The following is a 24,341-nucleotide window of genomic DNA, read 5'->3' as shown; positions in this document are numbered from 1 at the left end:
ATGTTGCATTTTTAAAGAAAACATTGCACCTTTGGAGATAAATCCTGGGTGCAGGACTGCATCATCAGCAAGGAACTGAAGGCGTTTCTAGACAACGGGTGGCGACTGGAACTTTAACGTCTTCCTTCTTTGTAAAGTATTAGCTCCAACCCAATGATAAAGACGTATCTGTTCCACCACGCATGAAATCTGCGAGTCGTGTGCTGTAGCAAAAAAAAAAGATTATGCCTTTTGTCGTCCTCTTGGTGGTGTTAATCTGTCTGGGGATACCCAGCGGTTTTTGCGACCACTTATAAGTGGTGGAGAAACCTGCGTTTTTACCTACTGATTATCAGTAGAAATATGTGGGCATCAATATATTTTGTTCAGAAAAACATTTAATAGAAACTTCGGCACAACTGGATATTACAAGTAAAGTTTCTTTAGATTACTTAGTTAGGCAGACATTAAGCTTAGATTGTTCGTAATCTGTACAAAAAAATAACTTAGACTCTCCAACAGTTGTTGGCTATTGCCTATTCTAAAAAGCTATGTTGACTGGATCACATGCTAGAACAAAGCAAGAAACACAGCCACATAGCTGTTCCATTAGGACACTATTATTCAGGCTTACTATTGAAGAGTGGTGAGTATCACAACTTTCCTAGTGCAAAAAAATGTGCCCTAAAAAAATATGAAGTCAAAAACAACGTATTTTCACTTGAATCTCTCTACACTGAGCTGTGTGCGATTTATATGTGTAGAAGCGTTGCCTGGATTCCACTTATATTCACAAGAGATACCCAGTCACAACAGTCGGGGTCTAATAACGAGCAAGCCAGGGTACCAATAACCAAACCCTAACCAAACATGTCCTCTCTGTTCTGTCTAACCATACATCCCCTTTCTTTATTTCTGTCTTTGTATTTCTGTCTTTGTCCTCTATGTTCTTCCTAACCATACATCCCCTTTCTGTCTTTCTTAACCAAACATGCCCTCTCTGTTCTGCCTAACCGTACATCCCCTTTCTGTTCTTCTTAACCAAACATGTCATTTCTGTTCTCTCTAACCATACATCCCCTTTCTGTCTTTCTTAACCAAACATGTCCTCTCTGTCTGCGCCGATCAGCTCGCTGTCCTCCATGGTGCTGAAATTAAGGAAGTGCGAGGGCCGATGGACCTCGTGATAGAAGTCCTTTGGGTTCGATAGTTGCAATTCGTACCGCATGTTAGCGGAGTGTCGCACGCCTGAAGATAGAAAAAAGAAGGCTATTATATACGAAACAATGAAAAGAGTTCCACACCAAGGATACAACAACTCTATGATAAAACGATTAGTGGCGATTTTATTTTCCATCACGAATATTTTTTCTTTTTATACATGGACCCTAAAACCCCTAGAGTGTCTGCTTGTTACGATACTAGGGTTACCTAAACATTAAATTCCAAGAAGAAAATTAAGTTCCAGGAAGAAAAGTTCTAGGAAACCTTTTCTCACTCATATATGGTCAGAGTATCTGCTCGCTAAGATACTAGGGTTACGTACCCATGAAATTATAGTTCCAAGAACCCTGTGCCGGAACCATGAAGAATCCCAAGAAGCGATCTGATAACAGCATCTGGACGCGCTCGTAGTGCGAGGGTAGGTACCCGCGAGGGTTGTTGCCCGTGTCCTTGTTGTTACGCCCCCAGTCGTATCCAGAAGGAGTGAGCTTGTAGGCGGTGAGCGAGCATGATCCGGGTGTGAAACTGAGAAAAGAGTAGAGCGATAAGCGAAATTCCTTTCCTATTCCCAAAATAGTAAAATAACTTGGTAAAAAAAAAACATAAAATGAACTTGCCCGAGCGGACACCAGCGAGTTTGTATAAGATCAGAGAACGCTACTAACCCTGCGGAATTCTAATTAAATATTCTCGGAAATTTTCTAGAAACCGAAAGCGTGCTCACCTGCACGTGATGATGACAGTTTTCTCGCCGTCCCATGACGGGTTGTCCGCCATGATCTTGGCGTGTGTGGTCACGTCTTGTGGCGCCAGTTGAGGCAACTCGTTGGGCTGCGTGTGAATCCAGCCTAAAGGCTCCATTTCCTAGTAATGAAATGTGTGAACATCAGGTCCAGATAAGGCAATTGGAGGAGAATTTCTTGAACAAGGATGGGTCTAGGAAATGTCACTCTCGTAGGCAAACGGCCCAAACGAATGTCTAATGATTAATAAGGCTGAAACAAGCAATGCTTACTATTCCTGAATGCTGAATGAATCCTTATTCTGGATTGTTTGAGGTGTGTTCACAGCTACAAAATTGTTTACTTCTTGCCAGCCGCTGTTAGGGTTAAGCTCTCTATGCCCTTTCCACAAACTTCCACAACCACAACGGGCACAGGGAGACAACAACTAAAAACCTACCCGAGAACATTTCTATATGTGACGTGCATCGTGAAGCTATGGGGAGGGGGGATGCTAAGGCTGCACACACACTCCTTTGGTTGCCAAAAAGTATAGTCAAATGTCCATACGACAACCCCTTGACACAAGGTATAGCTTACCTTGAGGTAGTCGTGTTGGGGTAACATGTTGGGAAGGTGAACGGTCTGCAACGCAACAACATGGATAGTTAGTCCCTGTGGAACCTTTTTTGGACTAATGAGATGCGATGTTCTTCGTGGGAGGGATGCCCCTGAAAAACTAGATGGCTGTTAACGCTGATCATGAATGACGTATAGAGATCGATCATGATGTTGGTGGTGGCGATAACGATGATAGAGATTGATGCTTACGATGATGGCTATGATGACAATTGTAATGTCGACTTTAAACGGCGCAAATACAAATGATGTTGATGGCAAAAACGACAACTATGATGGCAATGAAGATGAAGATGATGATAAGGAGGGGGACTGAGAAAGGTATGCTCAACAGGTGATCGACGCACCTGGTGAGTTCCCCATTGCGGCACCATGACAATGCAGCGGATCTCCTTCACTTGAGGGTTGTCGGGTGGGCTGACTCCATACAGGTATCCTGAGATCTAGGGCGGAAATTAAAACGTTAAAAAAGAAATCGTTGGAATACACCCTGCCTATGAAAGTACAAATCAAAGCGGTATATTGGTGAAAGGAATATTACCCTAGAAAAGAATTGCTATGATGAGCCGTCCAAGTTGACAAGAAAGATGCCAACAGAATGTAAAGCATTTTCCAATTACCGACAAAAATCTCTTACCTGCAAATTTACAGATGTCCGGTATACATACATAGCTGAGAGGTGTTTTCATTAATAAATATTTTATTGGAAGCTGCAAACACTCGGGATCAAAAAGGAACTTTTCAATATTAATTGCTAATATAAATTCTTGAATTTTTTGAAAATAATTTCAAAAAAGGCGCAAATAATATTTATCTTATTTTAAAGCCATCCAACATAATACAATAAAACTTTTAAAAGGGTAGATACCTCAAACAAATCAACCATTTTGAGCCAAGTTTGCACTTTAAGTATTGCAACTTTCTTGTAAATGTGTATCATAACTGACCTGGGTGCGTAGATCGGAGATGACGATGAACTTCTTGAGCACGTTCTTGGGCAGGATGTAAGTGAAGCCTGTCTCCTTGATGTCGTCTGAAGACACGTAGATGTGATTGGTGCGAAGATGGAGGTTGGTGGCCGAGATGGCACGTACACGCCACTCCGTCTTGGACGAGAAGGTCTGTGTCTCGTAGTTACTGGGAACGTCAGTAAAGAGTCAATCAACACAAAGGCTTAAAAAACCGGTAGCTAAGTAGCTAATCCGGGGGGGGGGGGGGGGGGGGGGAGTGTTGCTTTTGATGTACTTTCAACTATTGTGATACGTGCGGTACGTCTGCTAGAGTGGTCTACCTGTGGTTTACCGCGTGCTAGGTACACACCTTGTAGTTGACACGATGATCTCGTCTCCGTGTATGTTAGCGGTATGTGTGGTAGAGTGGTCTACCTGTGGTTTACCGCGTGCTAGGTACACACCTTGTAGTTGACACGATGATCTCGTCTCCGTGTATGTTCGTGGTACGTGTGGTGGTGGCCGTCAGCTGTGACTGTTCCTTGGTCTGTTTCTCGATCTCCGCAATCTGCTGACGCTGCTGAGAGGGTGCGCTAATTTCCATTCCCAGGATGATGTCTCGGATCTCGGACTGAGTCAGGGACGCCACGTTGACGCTGTAATCATAATTGAGATTATCTTATTGATCGTATTGATCCAGCCGGTTTTTTTAATCACATTAATTCGAGTTGTAACACATCTCCCCTTCTACCGCTTACAACCCTCCTATCCCCTTACGTACGCTATCTCACCTACACCCCTTCTTCCCCTTACACACCATCCCCTCTCCTACAACCCTTCTTCCCCTTAAACACCATCCCCTCTCCTCCATCGTATTGCTACTTACTTGTTCTTCTTGCCGTAGTCCGCGAGGATTAGATCCTTAAGCTGCACCTCCACTGTGACCCACTCTTCATCACTGAGTGAAGGCCAGATGTGATGCGGCTCTGTGATGATCGTCTTGTCTGGCTTGAGGATCACCTGGAAGAACAGCATGTACGTTCAGACGGCCTTGGGGAGGTATGACTTAAGCCCACTTAAAAAAAGCTAACGCCTTACAGTTTAAAATGCCTTGCATTCGGTCACTCAATTTATTTGAGTGACCGAATATATTCAAATATTTTGTTACTTTAAGTGGTTTCTTATGGGATGCTGGGCGCTTAATCGAGCATTAACGCTACATCAGAGCTTTATTAAGCTGTATTTGAACGGCGTCAACGTTTTCCAGCATGTGCTTAGTGCACAGCGCCTTTTAGTTAAGAGAAATAAACCAAATAGGATGAATAACGCTCCTTGAAGTCTATGCAGCATTTATATCACTCTACCTTGGTTCTATCCGCATTGACGTGCAAGGCGCGGAGGATGAGGATGAGACGAGAGAAGGCAGTGTAGGAAGAGATGGTCTTCAGCCAGTCATCATAGAGGTTGAACAACACCATTTGGGGCTCCGTGGCCTTCAGGATCATGTCACCCAGCTTCTCCACCTAATAATGGCAATGGTTTGTTATGGTTTACTTCTGCCATTTGCACACACTCAAGATTACAATACAAATACGGTTGAATTTCACAGTAACAAGTCCAGAGAAGCTCTTGGTTTGGGAAGGTAGTTTGAAGGTGTTGTCCTTGGTCTTAGTGCGATATTGCAGATTATGGTTGATACAGTATATTCACAAGTTGCACAGCATTAACAAAACTGACACAAATTAAGACAAGGGAGCGGCTCTAACCTTGAGACAAGCTTGGAATGGTAGCTGTAGCTCACTACCCTTGATGACGATGTTGGGGAAATCGAGCAAATGGACCTTGAATAAAACAATAATGGTCAGACAATCGACGACTAGTAGAAGATCGACTGTCGCCTTACCATAAGGGTTCGTTTGCAGCATAGCTACGTTTACATACAGGGGTCTAGCTAGTCTAAACACCAAATGGACTGGCTTTTTAGACTCGCGAAATAGCTTTGTTTGCAATCTTTTTCAACGATTGAAGATTATGAGCTAAAAGGCTAGCAACAGTGGGGCCTTGTTTCTGACAAAGCTGTACTTAAGGATATGTACTTAAGGATCCAAGTTTTATAGCCTGCTAGGTGATTAAATCTAATACTTGCGTTTGGTTGGTGGCAAAGCTTAGTTTTACTAGGTGGATCTCGTAGAAAGCTAATAAAAGATCGGAAGGCTAGCAAACTATACGGGCTTGTTTTCAAGTTTGTTCCAACTATAGATCAGAAATGGTCATGTGGTTAAAGAACCATTTGCGTCTGTTAGCAGCCAAGCTTACCTCTAGGGGGTCCAACATGCCTTTGCGCGTGACGATGATTTGCTTGGGCTGCTCTTCCACCGGAAGCGATCGAATCAATGCTGCCACTTCCTCAGCAGTCTTCCACTTGGCCAACTGTGTTTAAGAGATAAACAATTCACAATATATTTCAATACCGTATTCTTACTTGTACATATCGATTTAAAGTAGCATTGCCAGCCGCCATTTTGTCATCCAGAAATACTTAAGGTGCGAGCGGATTCTTGTAACTCATGATTTTGGGAGGCTACTGCAACATTCAATTAAATTCGGTAAACGAAGCATAAAACTTTATTTTTAGATACTATTTCGAGCATTCCATGCATACTTTTACGTCCACTATTGAAAGAAAACAACACAAAGGCATGGCTGACTAAGTCGCTTTAAAGCCGCTTTATCCTACTATCCTTCCCTGCCAGACACACATGCAAGGAAAGTACTCAGGATTTGAACTGTATGTTCAGTCATAGGTATTATATTGAAGAAAGTTTTATTTGACGATCATTTAATAAGGAATGGCCCACTTTTTGAAGGCCAAAGGGGGCACCCTATGCTCATATATATGCTTAGCTTTCACTTACCTGTCCGAGACGTTTCTGTCCGGCCCACACGGAAGTGTGGATGATCTTAAGGAAGAGCTGCCCTGTGCGAGGGTTGAAGATGAAGATCGCGCCGTTGATAGGCTTTGTCGTCAAGTTACCTTCGAACGTCTGCAGGAAAAACAGAAAGTCAACATACGTTCATTAACCTCATCACAGGCTTAGCCTGAATTGCAATGTCACCAGCGACAAAAAACGCACTCGGAAGTAGACTTTGTTTGGTATATTTTAACCTTTGTCCTCCAAACCAAGACCATTTTTGAGACACAAATAAGGTGCCTGTTCCCATTAAAATTCTGCCAGGTAAATTGTTAAAATGTTATCATACGATTTCTCGTCTAAATTGATCGGCTCGTGCAATATGAGCTTTTGAAAAATGCAAATTATTTTCAAATTGAACTCGATGGTATAAGAAATGTGAAATCATAAATTAATGGTTCTTATATTTGAAAAGGGACCTTATGCTGCTACGACTACGACAACATTAACAACGACGGCAGATAACAAGAGAATCGGATTCGTAACCTAATAGCAGCAACAAGTTCACAAAAAATGCAACCAACCGAAAAACTAAAATCTTCATTTTTCTTAGGTGAAAATTTAGTAAAACAGGGTGAACCTAACCTTGTGAATTGTAACCCTGTAGACATTTGTGTCGTCCACAAACCAGATGATCTGGTTTGAGAAGAGCTCTCCGTAGTTCTGCGAGGACAAGTATGGCTCAGTGGGCTCACTGGAGTACAGCTGAAGCGCTTTACGAATACGCTCCCTAAGCACATAGAGCGCAGGGTTGGCCTTCATTATCTTTGCCATAGCCTGCTGGATCAGGGGTTTGATGCCAGGGAACCAGTTACCAAATGCACTGCAGAGGGAAGAAACGGTAAAGGGTGAACAAGGTTGCACACTGGAGAAGGAAGGATCACAGACCCATGACTTAGCGGTTAGAAAAATGGTAGAAATCGAAAAGTTACCGGCAGTTAAAGAAAATGCAATACACGCGAGGCAGAAGGAAAAAAGGTTCCTAAAAGTGTACCGCGGCTGCATACGCAAGGTGCAGTAAAAATCACAACCCACAACCACAAAAGTACCTTTAGCCGCCATTTTGTGTCGAGAAAGGACTGAAAAAGCATCCAGTTCCATCAGCTGGTTTGCGAAAGCTATTGGCATATTTTGGATTGAATTTGGTGAATTTATTATAAAATGAGATTATTATCTCGATATTTTTAACACATAATTTGTATTCCAATGCTGAATGGAAACAATAAAACAAAGGCGTTGCTGACAAGGGCTTTTTGACCCGACTGCATGTTGCGTCATCTCGCTCACCTGTGCAGATTGTAGGCGAGGTCAATGGCAACAAGCAGCCCCGTGGGGGAGGGGTAGATACTCATGTTGTCCGTGGTGTAGTCAAGGAACTTGGCGCGAGCGTATCTCTCGATGTCGTGCGAGTCGTAGTCACCCCATCGCAGCTGCACATCAACCCAGTACTTCTGCGTCACTGTGCCGTCCATTGTGTCGCTAGGAGATAAGTTGAGTGACAGGTGTCAATTAACACTTAACAGATGTTTATCCGGGCAGTCATTTTAAGACTTTTTATATTCCATACTATATCAGTTTCTAGACATTACAATTCTGCTTCCAGGGTTTGAAACCAGAAATAATTAGTGAAAAATACAATGAAAACGTTAGAGACAAAGATATGTTATTTGGCCGATTTTGATGTATCACGATGGCGCATTTTCAAAACATCGATTTATTTTTGGCTTTTGGGATTTTCAAAAACCAAATCGATGATTTTAAAATGCGGCGCTGAGATAATCGAAATAAGCAATAAGACAAGGATAGGCAAAATAAAGAGAAAAATTGCGAATTTCTCCAGTAAAAAAGTGCTAAAAAGCAACCATTTCCAACAAAAATAATTGGAAAAGCTATTGCAATATTTTCTCAAATTATTGGTTGATAAGGTATAATAACAATAGTTATTATAATATATTAGAGGTATAATATTTTGTTTTTAGAAGGATATTTCAAGATTTCTTAAAAAAGAACTTGTCTTGTAATGTTGAGCGCGAACAATAACACAAGTGTGGCTGACTACTGTTCTTTAAGAATACATGCAACTTGGTCTGACTATTACTTTGTGTCGGCAAGTAGCGATGGCTTGAAGATGTTCCACTTGTACGCAGCGAAGAGCAGGATATCAGCACAGGAGCTGTTCATCTTGTATGATTTACGCGGGTGAATTGTCTCCTTTTGCACTGTCTCAATCTCCAGGGCATCAAGCTCCTGATCAAATACCTAAAACACAGAAAACGGATAAGAGTACATAAACAGTACCCTGGGTTTTTAAATAACCACTTTCATTGCTAAATAGCAACCTCGAAGTTTTTGACATGCAATTAAAAAAAATGTCTGCCATCAATCAAAGGATTTGCACATGGCTGGCTGTTTTTTCTTCTTCAAACATGACAACAAACTTGATCAGCTCCATGAAGCAGCGAAAAAAATAAAAATAATACTTCGAAAAACAAGTTTCAATACTACTGCTGAATGGGTTTGAGAAAACAAACGCATTACCCTGCCTTTAGCGTTTTCATTACTCCTCCCGCCACAAATGGGTTGCACCCTGATCTTCTCTGGTGCCTGCTATTGTGGGTTATACACCTTCACCCTGTCCACAGAGTGATAATGGTAATATCTTACCTGACACAAGTCCATGACGACGCTCTCATGCACCTTTTGCCACAGATGGGCTCGGAAGATCTGAATCAGTGAGATCTTGAGGGTGGGGATCTTGCCGTGCATGAAGATACCAGTGAGGTCGAGCTGCACCTGGAAACCCACATAAACCTGGCGAGAGATGGAATAGGTGAGAAAGAATGAGAAAGAATAAAAGCCAAGGTACACCTGGCAAGAAAGAGAGAGAGAGAGGTGGGAGGGAGACATAGTGAGTAAGAAAGGTAGGTAAGAAACAAGGTGTGTGAGAGAGAATAAAAACCCACATACAAAGACAAGGAGGAAGTGTTTCACTGCTAGTATTAAACACACCACGTGGATGACAGGAGAGGATCTAGCTTTTCGCTAGATCGGGGAGGTTTGGCTCAGTGACAAAGAGGAGGAGGGGTAATTTTTTTGTTGTTACATATGGCTTTCTGGCAGCCCAAGGGGGTGGGGGAGGATTAAACCCCTTAAACCCTCCACCTATATCTGCTACTGGATGACTCACATTAGCCCTGTTGATGGTAGGCGACCACCACAACGTGAACCTTCTGTTAGGGATCTGGTTCAATCCAGACCTCTGCGCGTTTGTTAGTTTCTTGTACTTCATGCTCTCCTCAAAACCACTGGCTTTCTCCCAGAAAAGACCTTCCCAGGTAGGGAAGTAGGTACCCTTGAAAAGGGTGTGCTCCAGGATGCCTTCGACCCCACCTAGGGCCTGGATCATGTCTGTGCGGTAGTTGTTCAGGTTCCATAACTTGCCATCATGACGCTGGTGTGTCCACCAGAACGGATTCTGCTTGAGAACCTGATGTGCAAGAAATAAGATGTCGATTATAACAAAGGACATGAAAGTGACAGGTTTTTATAAGAAGTGTAGGTTCCACAGGAAAATCTAAAAAAAAAAAAAAAACAAGAACAACACTGATAACAATACAATATTGTCCACCTATGGTTATTTGGGCAATTTGGCGATTCAGTTTAAATGAAGAAAAATGCTATAGTAACAACTGTATTTCCCTATAACGAGAGTTGGTTGTATTCTTCCAATTAAAATTGATTCCAATCAATTAAAACTTCTCTTGTCTCTGAGCACTTCTACACAAGCACAACTAAAGAGCAAATATCTCTGATATTTATGTGCATATATTACTGTAGATATCGCCATTTAGTTATCTGTAGATACCATAAAACTGGCCTGCTTTTGTAGTGTGATCATCCTAATTTTATTTTAATCTCTTCCCATGTTTTCCCACCTTCATAATCCCTCACTCACTTGATACTGTTTGAAGTCAGTTCTAACACGCCATCCTTTGTCATAGGCAAGCGTGTGTCTATCCTTCTGGAAGAGCGTGTTGATCCGGGGGATCCCCCGGTCCCATGAGTCCTCCAAGTCTTCTAGCGTCAAGCGTCTGTTCTGTGCATTTGCCTCCTGTCTTTTCAGAGCATACTCAGCCCAAACACGCTGGGAATCAATGAACTCTGACTCCCATGGTTGGATGTACCTGAAATGGAATAATAAAAAATTGGAACGAAAACTCTGTTAAATATATATTTAAAATTCATTATTTTTGCTGTGATTATTAACCTTCTAAGTCATGGTTATTCACCTGTACAAATTTGGAATAAGCTGGTCCTCGTCATGGCTCATTCCAGACCGGAAGTGAGTAATCCCAGCATCTGTCTGTTGCGACCACCTGTTACAAGAGAAAAAGATCTGCTTGATATAATGATTTAGGCCATATAAGAGAAAACAGATCTGCTTGATACAATGATTTACTGATTTTATACAAACAAAACAGATCTACTTGATACTACACTTGAGACCATATGATACAAGAGAAACTCAATGAAATGCTATTTGCAAAAATTAGAACACAAAAACAACCGCATTCTTTATACAACTATTTCAATATACAAGAGCCTAGTCATCATCTACCTATTACAATATATGTCGAGTTGCCAAAACATGTATTTTGGTAATCAGAAGAGTATGAAGTAACCAGCATAAAAACCTTTGCCACGGCTATGGTGATTACATTAAAAAGAAGAACCTAATGTACAGACTAGAGCAATATGGCTTTAATATTCAGAGCCTTTACAAAATATAAATTTAATAGAGTTTTGATGCAAGTACGAGTCTATGAAGTGGTACATCTTTCAATTTGTAATGTCAAAATGGTTAGTTACTGCTTGCTGCAAATTTCAATATAAAGAACACCACGCAAGCTTTGCATATGTAAATATTTTTTACTCAGGTTGCGGCTCCACCCACCTTAGATCAGACTGTGGTATGAGCACGTGGCCCATTGAGAGCATGCCAAGTCCACCAAGCTCTTTAGGCGTGTAGAACACCACAGGTGGGAAACGGCTAGGCATCTTGGAGTTAAGACCAATCTTGATACGAGTTTGGATCTGAAAGGGAGGAACAGGAGGCCAGGTGTTAGCATGTGAGCAGATGACACCTCTCACCTCTTTTGTAACAGGTTTGACGCCCACTCTATACAGTACTAGCCCACTTCTAAGAACTTAGGTTTTTCCAGGTTAGCCTTAACAGGTTCTTATTTAACAATTTAATAGGCTACTTAGGTTCTTAAATAGGTTCTCAATTTTAAATGAAAGTTAATATACTGCACTAATGGCTGGTAGAAGTGGGGTATATAAATTGATGAATTGTCAATACCAGCCTGGCCATGGTACAAAATGTGGTCAAGACCCCTTAAAATATATTCAAACTCTCATTATTATGCTAAAAATCATGATTTTCATCTTTGCTGGGATATCTTAAAGGTTATTTTTTTTTTAAATAGGAACCTGTTTCAAATTTTAAGCTAAATAGTTTCTTATTTAAAATTGTATTTTCAGGCTTTTTAGGTTCTTAAATTCTAGGTTCTTATAAGCGGGTAAGTACTGTACACATTAAGGTGCCAAAACATGTACCATGTTTGTCTCAAATAACTCCAGGGTGTTGACCACGGCTTCTCCAAAGTAGTTGGTATACAACTCTTAACACAATCCCCACAAATTTCCTTAACCTCCCAACATCTTACACAAGCTATTCGAACATCACCTTATTCTCACACTTGACCAGCAAGTCCAGTAACTCCTGGGTGTTGACCACAGCTTCTCTGAAATAAGTAGTGAGCCCAATGAGTGCCGTGTTCCACTTGTTCACAATCTTGGTGAAGGTGGTGGAGCCAGACGCCATAAGAATCTGACGGACGCGGTTATGGAAGCGTGATTGGGACTCGTCATCTACACGAAGGAAGCACTGCGCTGTTCGCTCTTTCGTCACCTGTCATGTAATGATAACAAGGTACTGTTATAAGCGTAATGAAACTGGATGCCTATCACGGAATGACAACATGCTATTTTTGTGAGAACTGCTCATGCTACCCTAACCAGGGTTCAAAATAACTTTTTTAAATCTGCTAGATTTTGCCGGCTTTCTGGATTTTGGTGGGGGAAAAAGCCTGCATACTCAAAAATATAAAAGGGGAATACAGAAAAAAAGCACCAGCAAAGACCAGAAAACAGCCGGCTATTGCCGCAGCTTTTTTGAACACTGCCTAACTCATGTCTAACAAGTCCTCATGTCAAGAACAGATTTTGTGACCCTACATTGTGTCCAAGAATAGAATCATGTCACCCTACCCCTTGTCCATAAATAAACAATGTGACCCTACCCCCTGTCGGAGAATATAAAATGGCCAAAAATAGAACTGGTGACCCCATCTTGTGCCCAAGAAAAGATCAGGAGACCTTACCTCATTCTGGAGGTTCCACACACCATCTCTGTGAGTGAACTCCTCAAAGGTTGTCCGACACTTGGGCAGAATCCTGCTCTCAAAGCCACACATGTTGAATAACAAGTTGGGGTTATCCTTGCTGTACACAGACACAAAACTATTTTCCCACTGCAATGTGCTAATGGAGCGAGGCAGCCGGTTCTTGATATCCCAGAATACAGCACGACCCAGGTTGACGTCATGCTTCATTAGCCGCATGCGTGCGTCACGTGGCCAGCATTTCTTGTTGTTGTAGCCCACGATGTTTTCATTGTTGGGGTCAGGGTGCTCTGTCAGGTAGCGCTGGATCAGGTCTCGTGCATCCTCGGCAGAGAACCTGAAAATGACGAAAACGAAAGTATGAGTATGCAGACAAAAAACAAATCGAAACTGTTAATGACGGAAGGCTGACTTTTAAAGCGTACATAAGTACTGTTATTTATCTGGTCTACTATTCTAGAGTTTTTGAAAAAATATGAAAGTTTGCTGGTAAAATGGCAACAGTTTGAACAGTTTTTGTTTATTATGAGTATTAGGTTCAAATAAAAAGTATTTGGGGATTTAGTACTTTAATTATAAATACATGTGAATTGTGCAAGGGAGGGGACCTCTGGCTAAACATCCTTAACCAAAAAGACAATGTGTTACCTGAAAAAGATGTGGATCCTGTCGATGTATCTGGAGTAGAGCCTGATAGGATGCCGCCCCTCTGTCTCCACATCCTGAAAGGTCAAGAAGTCGTTGGGTACCTGTGGTGGTCCTGCCATCTCACTTGCACGCTGAAGGCCAAGCACGAGCAAGTCAAGCACCAGGCCGTAGTACTGGACAACGAATGAAGCAAACTGCAAGCCACGGATGATTCCGTAGGAGTTTGTGTGGTTCATATCCTGAAAAGAATAGAGAAAGCAACCATGACACAAGTTGAACTGATTGTATAGTGTCTAGCTGTGACCATTAATAGTCTAGATTTAGAATTTATTTGGGTGCATTGGTAAAGCAGAATAGAAGACTTTTGAAACTTAATTTGGATACCAACAAAAAGAGTTAGTGTTACTGTACCTTGTAGAATAGGGGCAGTTAGTGTTTCATTGTAGAATAAAAGGAGTACCTGTTAATAAAGGTTATTTGTACCTAATAAAGCTTATTTGTACCTTGTAGTTTATGACAACATTGTTCTTGGCAGTCATGTAATCAGCAATGTTGTGATCCACAATGAGTCTCAACAGTCTGTTAAGTAGAGTCAAGTCAATCTTCTCGTATAGTTTCTCAAACTTGCTCTCCATCATCACGTTACACTCTCCTTCTGCAGTCTCCCACACATCCTGCAAGTTGTTGATGCCTAGAATGCAGGAGAAATTTGATTCTTACTTTCAGGTTGGTAAAAAGTGTGAAAAGTGTCTGCCTCAGAACAGACCTTACATCAGACAAATGTAAAGATTTGTTTTCCACAGAAATCTGCTAGTGATACTTCATTTTGCAAACAAAGTGATACTGTACATGCTTTCACAGCAATTGTTTTGTATCAGCAGAGGTTAGTCAAATAATGTAGTCGTATAAATAATTAAGATATGATATAAGATATCATTTCAGGCTCCTTGAGTAAATATTATTGCGAACATCTACGATTTTAATCTGTGAAACTCTGTCTGATAACAGTTTTTGCTTCGTTCACACACAAACAGTAGCTTGAATGCCTGAATTCTTTTTTAAACAACCATCTAAACTAAAGACTTTGTACTTCATTTACCAAATGTAATTGATACTAAAATAAGGAATACAAATCCCTCATGCTCTGCCACGGAGGTGAGATGTGAACCTACCTTGGCACCACTTGTATACAAGCAGGGGCGGAGGCTCTGTGTCCGCAGGCTTGATCCATGGTGGGAAGAGGCGCCGTTTGTCAGCCTCGTACCATAAGTACTGATCAAGGTAGGCATCAGTGATCTTCTCTAGAGGCTCCACGTCGTACACAGGAATAAGGTGGCTGTACAAGTCCATGAACTCAATACCAACCTAGACAAACAGGCAAGATTGTAGTGAAATCCTTTACCCATAGATCTGTACTCAGCAAAGCCTTTTCCTTTGTGATAAATTTCATTCAATATGTGATAAAATCCCAAAATGACCATTTTAAAACAAAGTGTGATATGTCTTCTCCAAAATTAAATAAAACATTGGAATTTTTCCAAGATAAAAAATCCAGGACTTTTTAAAATGCCTGACCACAAAATTGTTGGCATTCATGTGGAAATAGATAAAAGAGAAATGGCAAATGCAAAGGCAAAAAGCATTTTGAAAGTGGGAATTGATCCCAGGACCTGTGAGGCGTGGACACAGACAATACAGAGCAGTGGTCCGCTAACAGCGCCACCAAGGCCCAGCCCTTTCTACTTGAATTGGGCTATACCCATACTAAACATTCAGGACCAGCATACACCGACCAGTCCATAATTGAGTAATAACTAATTAGTAATAAATCCAGATGGGTACCTCCTTAAATGCTCTCTGGGTGAGCAAGTGACGCTTGATTCTACTGAGAGCCTCATGAGGGTTATCATAAGCTTGTTCAATCAGTCCAAGCTCCTCACGCTGCGACTGGTTCAGTCGACTCTTGACGCTGTATGCCTCCTTTAGCCTTTCAAGGGCAAGGATCAGTAGCTTGGTATCATGCTTGTAAGAGAGAGGGGGGAAGGGGATTGGCGAGAAGCGACGGCTCTCAAGCCAGTGGACGGTGGTTGTGTAGATAGCTACGGCCTCTTCTGCCGAGATATACGGACCATCCTACAAGAAAAATCATAACATAAGAGAAAAACAATGTCTACCCTCTTTCATATGTTAAATTTTGGAAGAATCAGATGGTACAAGTTCTCACCTTTAGATAGTTGTGTTGCCTCTCTTGCTCTGCCTTTAGATAGAGACGTGTGAGACGTCCCAGGTTCTTCTTACACACTGTCTTGTCGACAGTAGCACCTCGACGAATACGCTCCCTGTTGTAATGTGCAGTGTTGGTCCACCAGTCGGCCTTTGCCTTCACGTAGCGCAGGATCATGTTCTCGACAGGGGTCGGGAGGCCGGGTACCTAAGTAGTGAAGACACAAGATTGTATATCAAATAAAATTGCATGTTTACATTTGATGGTTTCAAAATCTGAAAAAAAGGCTTCATTTAAAAAAAAAAAAAACAAAAAAAAAAAACATTATTTCCTTCTCCTTGTTTACAGAGAAGTATGAGGCAAGTATGTTAGGCAATAAAAAATTCTGGGGTAACTATGCTTATGTTAGGGAAGGTCAGCACCTCCACCAGAATACAAATATCCCCCTTCCATCATACTTGTGTCTGAGTAATCTGAGACTACCACACCAGAGATACATTCCAGGCATCCTCGGAAACCCAGGGTTTTTTTCCTCTAACATTTCACTAAAAAAAGCAAAAAGGCAAAAAAGCTGTCGCGACAGACAACGGCGTCTGGGTCCCTGGGAATTAAAGCATGTGAAAAGCTGTCGTCGATCAATCTTCTTTGGAGGCAAACCGCTGCTCACCATAGGCCTATATTTTTTTGCCAAGTTTGTTCCTTGCTGTTCCCCAGAGGTTATTTTTCTTTCGAGTTAAACGTCAGAAGGAAATACCCCTGGGTTTCCAAGGATGCTTTCCAGGAATTGTTGGCATATCAGCACCTCCACCCAGAAAACGTGTGTTACCCTCCCATCATACTTTTATCTGGGTAATTCCAAGAGACTATCACACAAGAGTTACCTTCCAGGGAATGTTGGCCTTCCAGCACCTCCAGGCCTCACTCAGATGCTGTAGAATAGTTCGGGCTTTGTTCTGCTTTATCCCCTCTGGCATCATGTCCAAGATATCGTGCATCACAGCCGCACGCAGCTCAAGGTCATAGTGACTCTCCACACGCTGCTTTGTGACTGTCTTAGCCACGCCTTTGGAATGACGGCCCTCAAACTGACGAGCTAGCAGGTTACCAAGCCAGCGCTCAAGCAGGGGAACAATCCCACGAAGGAAGAATAGCCAAACCCTCCAGCCCGGTGCCCAGAAACCACACCCGGGACCCTTCCCAACTGCACCCTGCAAAGAAAAAATGAGATTAGAGTGACTTAATGGCCAAGGAGGTGCATGTGCCATCTGTTCATCCTGCTTGCTAGGTCACATAAGAATGGATCAAAGAATTCACTCACAGTGTTGAATCTGTAGTAGATGAGATGCTTAAGGTCCTTGCACATCCTGATCTGTCTCATCAGCTTGTACTTGTATCTGTACATTCCTGTCAGCTGACCAACATGCGCAAAAATGTATTGCAAACCATCTGCCAACTGAAAAAAAAAAAGACAGTTTATTTGAACTAATCAATATTAGCCATTTCAGCAAAATATCATCCAAGAATGTGCTTTATAATTTTTACAGTTCTTTAGGCACTTAAGACAGACAGCAGCCAGAAATACTTTTTGGCCAAGAAAAAAAAACAATTTCAGAGACAATTTTATTATAAACAAGGCAATATGACCAAGAATGGAGAGTACTATAACTCTAATTTTGCTTTGTTATGCCTGAGGCAAGTGCTTGACTCTCCTAATACTAGCTATGGCCCTGTATCACATTGTGGCTTGTGTGCGGTCGCTAGCTACAGAGATAATCTGTGTGCTTTATTTTTCACTACAAATTGCAATACCCACCTGGAAGGCATCTACATTTCCCAATCTGTACTGCACATGGGAGTCCACAATCAACTTGGTCAACCTGAGGATCTCACGGCACAAGTGGAAGGCATTACCGAACCTAGACTTCTTACGCTCCTTAGTAGTCAGCGTCTTGACAGGCTTCAGATTGAAGTTGTAGTCCAAATGAAGATAGTTCAGATTTTTACGATGGATTAACAAATTGAGCATGTTGTAGCCCTGGCGGCAGACCTGAAGTCCCGCCTCTACCCAGTCTAGGGTTGTTGACTGGAAGAACTTGGTTGATTTGAAGGATCTGAAGAGGTAGCGTTTCTTCTGTGCTTTTGGTGGTCTGTGCTTGAGAGCATTCAAGACATAACACTTGAGGAGCTTCTGGTAAGATACCCGGACCTTCACTGGGTGCCCAGAAGGGCAGTGTTCTCTGTACCTGGAAAATCATATAGATGGATCAGGTAACAAATTCAATGTCCAGGCTGGTACTCAGTATAGAAAAAATTGTAACTGTGATCTCATAGCAAGTTACCAATGGTCTCTTGCACAAGACCTCTATCATATACAGTATAATATATTAATACTAATGAAGATGAAATTCCATATGTAATAACATATTTTATGGTGACAGTAATGAACGCATGGGATAACAGAAAAATTTAGCTAACAGCACACTTACCATGATTTAACAAGTGGAATGTCCAAAGCACGCCGGGTGCGCCCAGACCTGATGTTGAATGGGCGTGGTCCCCAGAGCAGTGCGATGCCTGAAAATTCATATATCTTCATATCAAACAATGCAAATCATCCAAAATAAATCTAAGATCCATATGCAAGTTTTTTTCACAGTAGTGCAACATAAATAGATTATCAAGACACAAAATGAAGGAGAAGGGAATTTGACTCTTTTGTGTGTAGCAGACCATGCCCGGCAGCTCAAGCTTCTTTCTGACATACCATTGGCTGTGTTATCGGTGTATAGAGGCCTATCCTGAAGGAATGGTTGGATTTCCTCAGGTAACTCAAAGGCGTCATCCTCGAGAGGGAGAGGCTCTGCCGACTGAAACAACAAGATTTAAGCTTAAACGAAAGTCTAGACTAACCAGAACAACAAACCAGAACAATTATTGACACATGCTTCTGAAAGTAATAGGGAAGGGGGGTCGGCTAACAAGACAACAAGGTAACAAAGCTAATATGAGTTATACAATGCACACCCAAGGCTTATATGAGTTATATTATTTCCACAAACACTTAAACCAGGATTAAGCAATGAAATAGTGAATATACTGTGAAACCTGGTGCAGCCTTCTGGAAGTCTTAGGGTCTTGGCAAACTTGTGCAACTGGGATGAGGTTAGTTTAACTTAACCCACCCTGAGAGAATTTATATATAGGGATATGAGGGATCACCAATGGATCAAACTCACCTTGACAGCATGTCTGTGGGAGATAGGGTTAATCAATGGATCAAAGTAGAATGCGGGGAGATCTGGGTCCTCAGTCTTGATGTAAACCACAGAGGGGTAATGATACCTAAATAACAACAGTCTGATGAATATTCACAGATACCAATGTAGAAATAACAAGAAATCAAAAGTAGTAAAAACTTGGTTTGTACTATATGAAAAATCCCATTGGAAAAAAATACAGACGAGTGGAACAAATAGCATTTTCCTCTGAGTCTTTGATCAGCAGCCTGGTGTGTTTCTTATCAAATCCTAATTTAAAAATAACCAACTAGATTCAGTTTACATTAAGTTTAGTACATTGTATGGTACTAATAGCAGTTACTCAGAATCTTTCATCAGCAACCTGAGGCAGTGAGGTTAGCAACAATTACTCTTGCCACCTTCCCAAGGCAGCACTCATGGACTTAAGAATGCTGTTCCCATTTTTCTGTGGCACACAAACGAACTATACACACAAAAATTATACACTATTTTCTTTATGAGAACATCTAATTTTCAGTTGAGGCTGGGCGGCTCTTATTTTTGGGACATTTAAAGGCTGAATATGTTCTTAACGATGTTCTTAAATGTTAGTGTATATAAGAATAAAATACTCAATGAATTGTTAAGAAGGGAATCACACTAATGATCAATGGCAATAATAAGGTTGTTATGATAGGAAGAGAATTACACTAATGACCAATGGCAATAATAAGGTTGTTAATTTGATTCTGAATTTTAGAACACATCAGGACTAAAAAAAAATTTTACCTGCTATCTAAGCCTTAGCATTTTCTGAAAATTTGGTGAAATTTCAGGCTGGACATGCTTATTAAAAAGGTTCTTATAAAAAAGAGGGTTATGATAAGCCACATACAATACCAGTTGACTGAATTCTGGAGATGACTTTATTCTATGGTTAACTGCATTTATGGAGTTGACTATTGAAAAGTTAACTGTATTTTGGAGTTCAATATTGTACAGTTGACTGTAACCTGGAGTTGACTATTGTTATGTTAACTGTATTCTGGAGTTGTCTTCTGTAAAGTTTACTGTATTTTGGATTTAAATATTATAAAGTTGATGTTATTCTGAAGTTGACTATTGTTAAGCCAACTGTATTCTGGAGATGACTGTATTCTACAGTAAACTGTATTCTTGAGTTGACTTCTGTAAAGTTGGCTTTAATATGGAGTTGACTATTATAAAGTTGACTGTTATCTGGAATTGACTATCATAAAATTGACTGTAATCTGGAGTTGACTATTTTAAAGTTGATTGTATTCTGGATCTGACCCATAGTAACTTACCAGGGTAGGTGTACTTTGTACGGCAAACTGTTGTAAAGATAAGGAAAGGCAATTCTGTACTCTGTCCGGACTGGCTGGCGGATAATGATCTTGTTGATGTCATTGAATTCATTCCAATCTTCATCCTGAGTGCTGACGTCCCGGACCAGGGGCTCAAACTTTGGGCCTCCAGGAATGCAGACATTCAGTGCCTTGGCTGTGAAAAAGGCCTTGAGGTCAAAGAGGTAGAAGTAGTTGTCATCAACAAGGTCTGTCAGGAGCTGATTGCCAAGCCGATAGAGCGTGGCCATGACGGGTAGAGAGAAGTGCCATCGTCTGTAGGATGTACCATTGACAAACCTAAAATTTCAAAATAAGGTATTATTGTGATGTTATGTACAAAGACATGCGTGACACTACAATTAAAATGTGAAGTTTTTCTATTAATAAAAGACTGTTGGTTCTTCAAGGAATACCTCTACACTCTACAGATTAATTTAACTAGTCAGTTAAACCTTTAAGGTATGAGATATAGGATTTTAAAAATGCTATACTCACGGAGTGTCAGTTAGCGCCTTGTGCTCATAGAACCATTCACACACAGGCCCATCCTCCTCATCATCCAGCTCTATCTGTATTGGCTCCAGAGGCTCTACATCCAGAATATTATCTGCATAATCTAGTGGGGGCTCCTCGTCATCAAAGGGAGGGAAGCGCATGCGCTTGAAGTGACGGCGATCTCTTTTCTCGCGCCTCATCATAATCCACATTGTTCTACAAGGAACATGCATACATTACTACTAAAAAATATATGGATAAATCTTTCTATGCTGTACTTAGTAAAGGAAACATGTTTTTAAAAATAGGCAATCCACTCAAGTAAATATGGGTTATCAATCGTCAGCCTTCTTAAAATACTTTGACACGCAGGTCATCATGATTTTGGAGGCAGTTTAGGTGCTGGAGGTTTTCTCTTTCCTTGTCAGTAGACAAAACAAAATTATATTTTCCATCTGGATGGAGACAATCAAACATGCAGAGGCAGCCTGTTAGTTTTGAGAAGTCTGGAACCAAAAAAATTACTACCGAGTAGTAACGAAGAGCAATATTCATCATCGACCACAAGTTGTTGGATTCTCACCCCCATTGTGCCATATACACTGGCTCAACTACCCATGGAATCTCATTGACAAAGGTGATTGCTCCAGTGATATGGTAGAGAACTTTGACATCACGGATCTGCTCCCATGGCATTGGCATGTTCTCTAGTAGCTTGAGCACAGCATGCGGCATATACTTTAAGGCCCTGTAAAAAGTAGGAGAAAAAATAACAACCATCATACTACCATGAATCCAGAAAGTTAAATGGGGCCAGTTTTTCTTTAACTTAAAAATCAAACAAATTGCATAACAGGGCTCGCATAACTTTCCATCCATACACTATTAGACAAGCTAAGGCTGAGGTAAGAAAACATAGGAACAACATTGGTGGCACCGAGCTGTTTACATGAAAAGACGCCAAAGTTGCATCTTTTAGAACAGTTAAAAATCTAACAACACTATTGCATAATAGGGCTCGCATAACTTTCCATCCATACACTATAAGACAAGCTAAGGCTGAGGTAAGAAAACATAGGAACAAAATGTGTGGTACCCAGCTGTTTACATGAAAAGACGCCAAAGTTGCATCTTCTAGAACAGCTACCCTCCGTTGATGTAAGCAGGCGCTAATTCAAATATACACACCCCAGGTACACCCTCTTGTCGTGGCGGTACTTGCGGCTAGTCATGTCACCATGGTCTCTGATGATCTTTCTAACATGCTCTGGAGGCATGTCTTCCTTTTGTGCCTCCACAAACCCAAACTTTCGCTTCTCGCTATAGCGTTTGGACTGCAGTTGCTGCCATTTGCGAGCTGAAAAGAAGAAAATAACATGTGTATTTCTAAAAAAGGGAAAAAAAGTTATCAAAAGAAGTATTTATTCTATATACATACTGTAAACACAAAACATTGTTTTGCATTATAACTTGTTGTGTTCGAGTTCTCACATTCAGCATAACAACACAAGTTTACAGAGTACAAGCTTTATTTCTGATGGAAATAAAGAGTAAATTTCTGGAATCGTGTTATTTTGGCAAAATTAATTGAAAACGGTGCTAAAATAACCACCCCCCCCCCCCCCAATTTCTTTGCCAAGGAGACTGCTAAATCAACGCTACTCAACGCTATAAAAATGGAGATAGTGAGAAATAATTATTTGATCTTTTAAATTTATTTTATTTGATTAAAAATCCAAAATAAAGAAAACATTCTTTAATATGTCTGACAACAGCTTGGGAGAAATAAATACATCGTTCCTATCCCACGTGAGCCAGAGTCGTATTTCAAAAAAAAAGCGTTCCAAAGAAATCGGTTATTTGCAAGCAGTTTCGCAAGCACAGATTTATAATAAGCTTTCATCACAACACTAGCGTCACCGTGCTTCCCTGAAGATGAATCGAGTTAAGTAATCTCTAGAAAAATCACCTTTTTCCTGCAACTTTTCCTCCATGAGTGACATGGATTGGTGTCCGTAGGCCGCCATTTTGGCGGAAACCAAGATTTAGAACTATGTCTGGAAATAAAAAAAATATGGCCGTCAAAACACTTAATACGCAAGAGAAACAAACGAAAAAGAATATGCATTGCTTGGACTACTTACTTGGCGATTTAAGCCTTGATTTCGCCGTTAACTCAAAACAATTCTAAAAGAGAACGTAACTTCGACGAAAGCGTGCCTTCAAACCTATTAGAACCCAGTCTCTCTCTTTGAACTAGAGCGAGGGCGGCGGGGCGGCGGCCATTTTGGTTGGAACACAGGCATCCCAACATTCCTGTTTGGTTCGCTACGCGCGTTTGGCTATTTGTTTTTTTGAGATATGCACAAAAATGAAATGAATGCCCAACGTGTGCGGAAAATGAGGACGCACAAAAAGTTAAAAGCACTTTTAATCCAGTTTATAAAAAATGTGCGAGTGAAACCTAGTGCTTTTTAGATCAGGGATCAATTTTATTTCGTAGCCCTAGGAGATCTGGAAATAAGGAAAAAAAAAATACCTAGTAACTACCCTGCAGTGAGTAAACTTTATGACTACATTGTCAATATATGTTTTTGCAGAGTAAATTCGGGCTCGTAAACAGGGGGAGGGGGGGGGGGGGGGTGGCGTAGGGTCGCGCACACAGAGCCGAGTGTGATGACAAGAATAAATATATTTTCATTTCAACCCAACCGCTTTTAAAAAGGACAAGTATGTTAGATTTCAATTATTGTCCCCCAATAGGTTTACTTATCACTTTCTAATCAAAATATTGTGGAGAGAAACCTTTTGTTTTAATTAGTAATGGATCAAATTCATAATACGATGCCTGTACTCTCAACAACATGAAGTTTGCTGTGAACGTAACAGCACTCCTTTCAATCGAAAATCAACCAATTGCAAAAATAACTGCAGTACAGTTTCTAGAACTTTACCGCAGATCAATGTGCAAGCGAGCATCGTTTTTCTCTGTGGCGTAGTTGTTAGTTGGTTGGCGCACTGTGCAAGCGAGCATCGTTTTTCTCTGTGGCGTAGTTGTTAGTTGGTTGGCGCACTGTGCAAGCGAGCATCGTTTTTCTCTGTGGCGTAGTTGTTAGTTGGTTGGCGCACTGTGCAAGCGAGCATCGTTTTTCTCTGTGGCGTAGTTGTTAGTTGGTTGGCGCACTGTGCAAGCGAGCATCGTTTTTCTCTGTGGCGTAGTTGTTAGTTGGTTGGCGCACTGTGCAGGCGCTCCCTAGGTGGGACCTGTTTGGAAAACATTCTAAAATAGCTGTTTACCATCATCACAGCTTGCCACAAAGAAACTTCCGCTGTTTACCATTTTTGGTATTTATTCGGTCTGGTAAAATCACGTTTCAATTCAAAGATTTAACAAAAAGTTCTCGTTGTCTGC

At 41.1% G+C, this 24,341-nt stretch overlaps 1 protein-coding gene across 2 annotated transcripts; it reads right to left on the bottom strand.

The window, feature by feature from the left end:
- Nucleotides 1–359: 359 nt before the first annotated feature.
- Nucleotides 360–23,197, bottom strand: LOC5513721 (pre-mRNA-processing-splicing factor 8). Of its 2 annotated transcripts, XM_001633937.3 has the most exons (39): nucleotides 23,074–23,197; nucleotides 22,899–22,986; nucleotides 22,118–22,286; nucleotides 21,513–21,677; nucleotides 20,930–21,145; nucleotides 20,393–20,731; nucleotides 19,062–19,167; nucleotides 18,590–18,692; nucleotides 18,312–18,399; nucleotides 17,639–18,068; nucleotides 17,144–17,278; nucleotides 16,707–17,033; nucleotides 15,826–16,032; nucleotides 15,444–15,734; nucleotides 14,774–14,966; nucleotides 14,105–14,292; nucleotides 13,602–13,840; nucleotides 12,933–13,290; nucleotides 12,236–12,460; nucleotides 11,441–11,580; nucleotides 10,776–10,862; nucleotides 10,442–10,670; nucleotides 9,674–9,973; nucleotides 9,151–9,297; nucleotides 8,585–8,745; nucleotides 7,774–7,965; nucleotides 7,072–7,309; nucleotides 6,430–6,558; nucleotides 5,831–5,944; nucleotides 5,281–5,355; nucleotides 4,879–5,037; nucleotides 4,401–4,534; nucleotides 3,979–4,170; nucleotides 3,512–3,701; nucleotides 2,912–3,007; nucleotides 2,526–2,570; nucleotides 1,928–2,067; nucleotides 1,526–1,728; nucleotides 360–1,227 (listed from the first exon to the last, which is right to left on the bottom strand). In XM_001633937.3, exons 2-39 carry the CDS (start codon nucleotides 22,954–22,956, stop codon nucleotides 1,073–1,075), a joined length of 6,963 nt encoding a protein of 2,320 aa, XP_001633987.2. In that variant the 5' UTR covers nucleotides 22,957–22,986; nucleotides 23,074–23,197; the 3' UTR covers nucleotides 360–1,072. The 2 variants fall into 2 exon arrangements, 1 of the variants encoding a protein (XP_001633987.2); XR_004296449.2 differs by lacking the exons at nucleotides 360–1,227; nucleotides 1,526–1,728; nucleotides 1,928–2,067; nucleotides 2,526–2,570; nucleotides 2,912–3,007 and having other exon boundaries at nucleotides 3,568–3,701; nucleotides 3,885–4,170.
- Nucleotides 23,198–24,341: the final 1,144 nt, after the last annotated feature.

This window comes from Nematostella vectensis, chromosome 4, assembly GCF_932526225.1.
Source record: "Nematostella vectensis chromosome 4, jaNemVect1.1, whole genome shotgun sequence".
Taxonomy (NCBI): Eukaryota; Metazoa; Cnidaria; class Anthozoa; order Actiniaria; family Edwardsiidae; genus Nematostella; species Nematostella vectensis.
The sequence above is the reverse complement of the archived record's forward strand: the minus strand, read 5'-3'. Positions and strand labels throughout refer to the sequence as shown.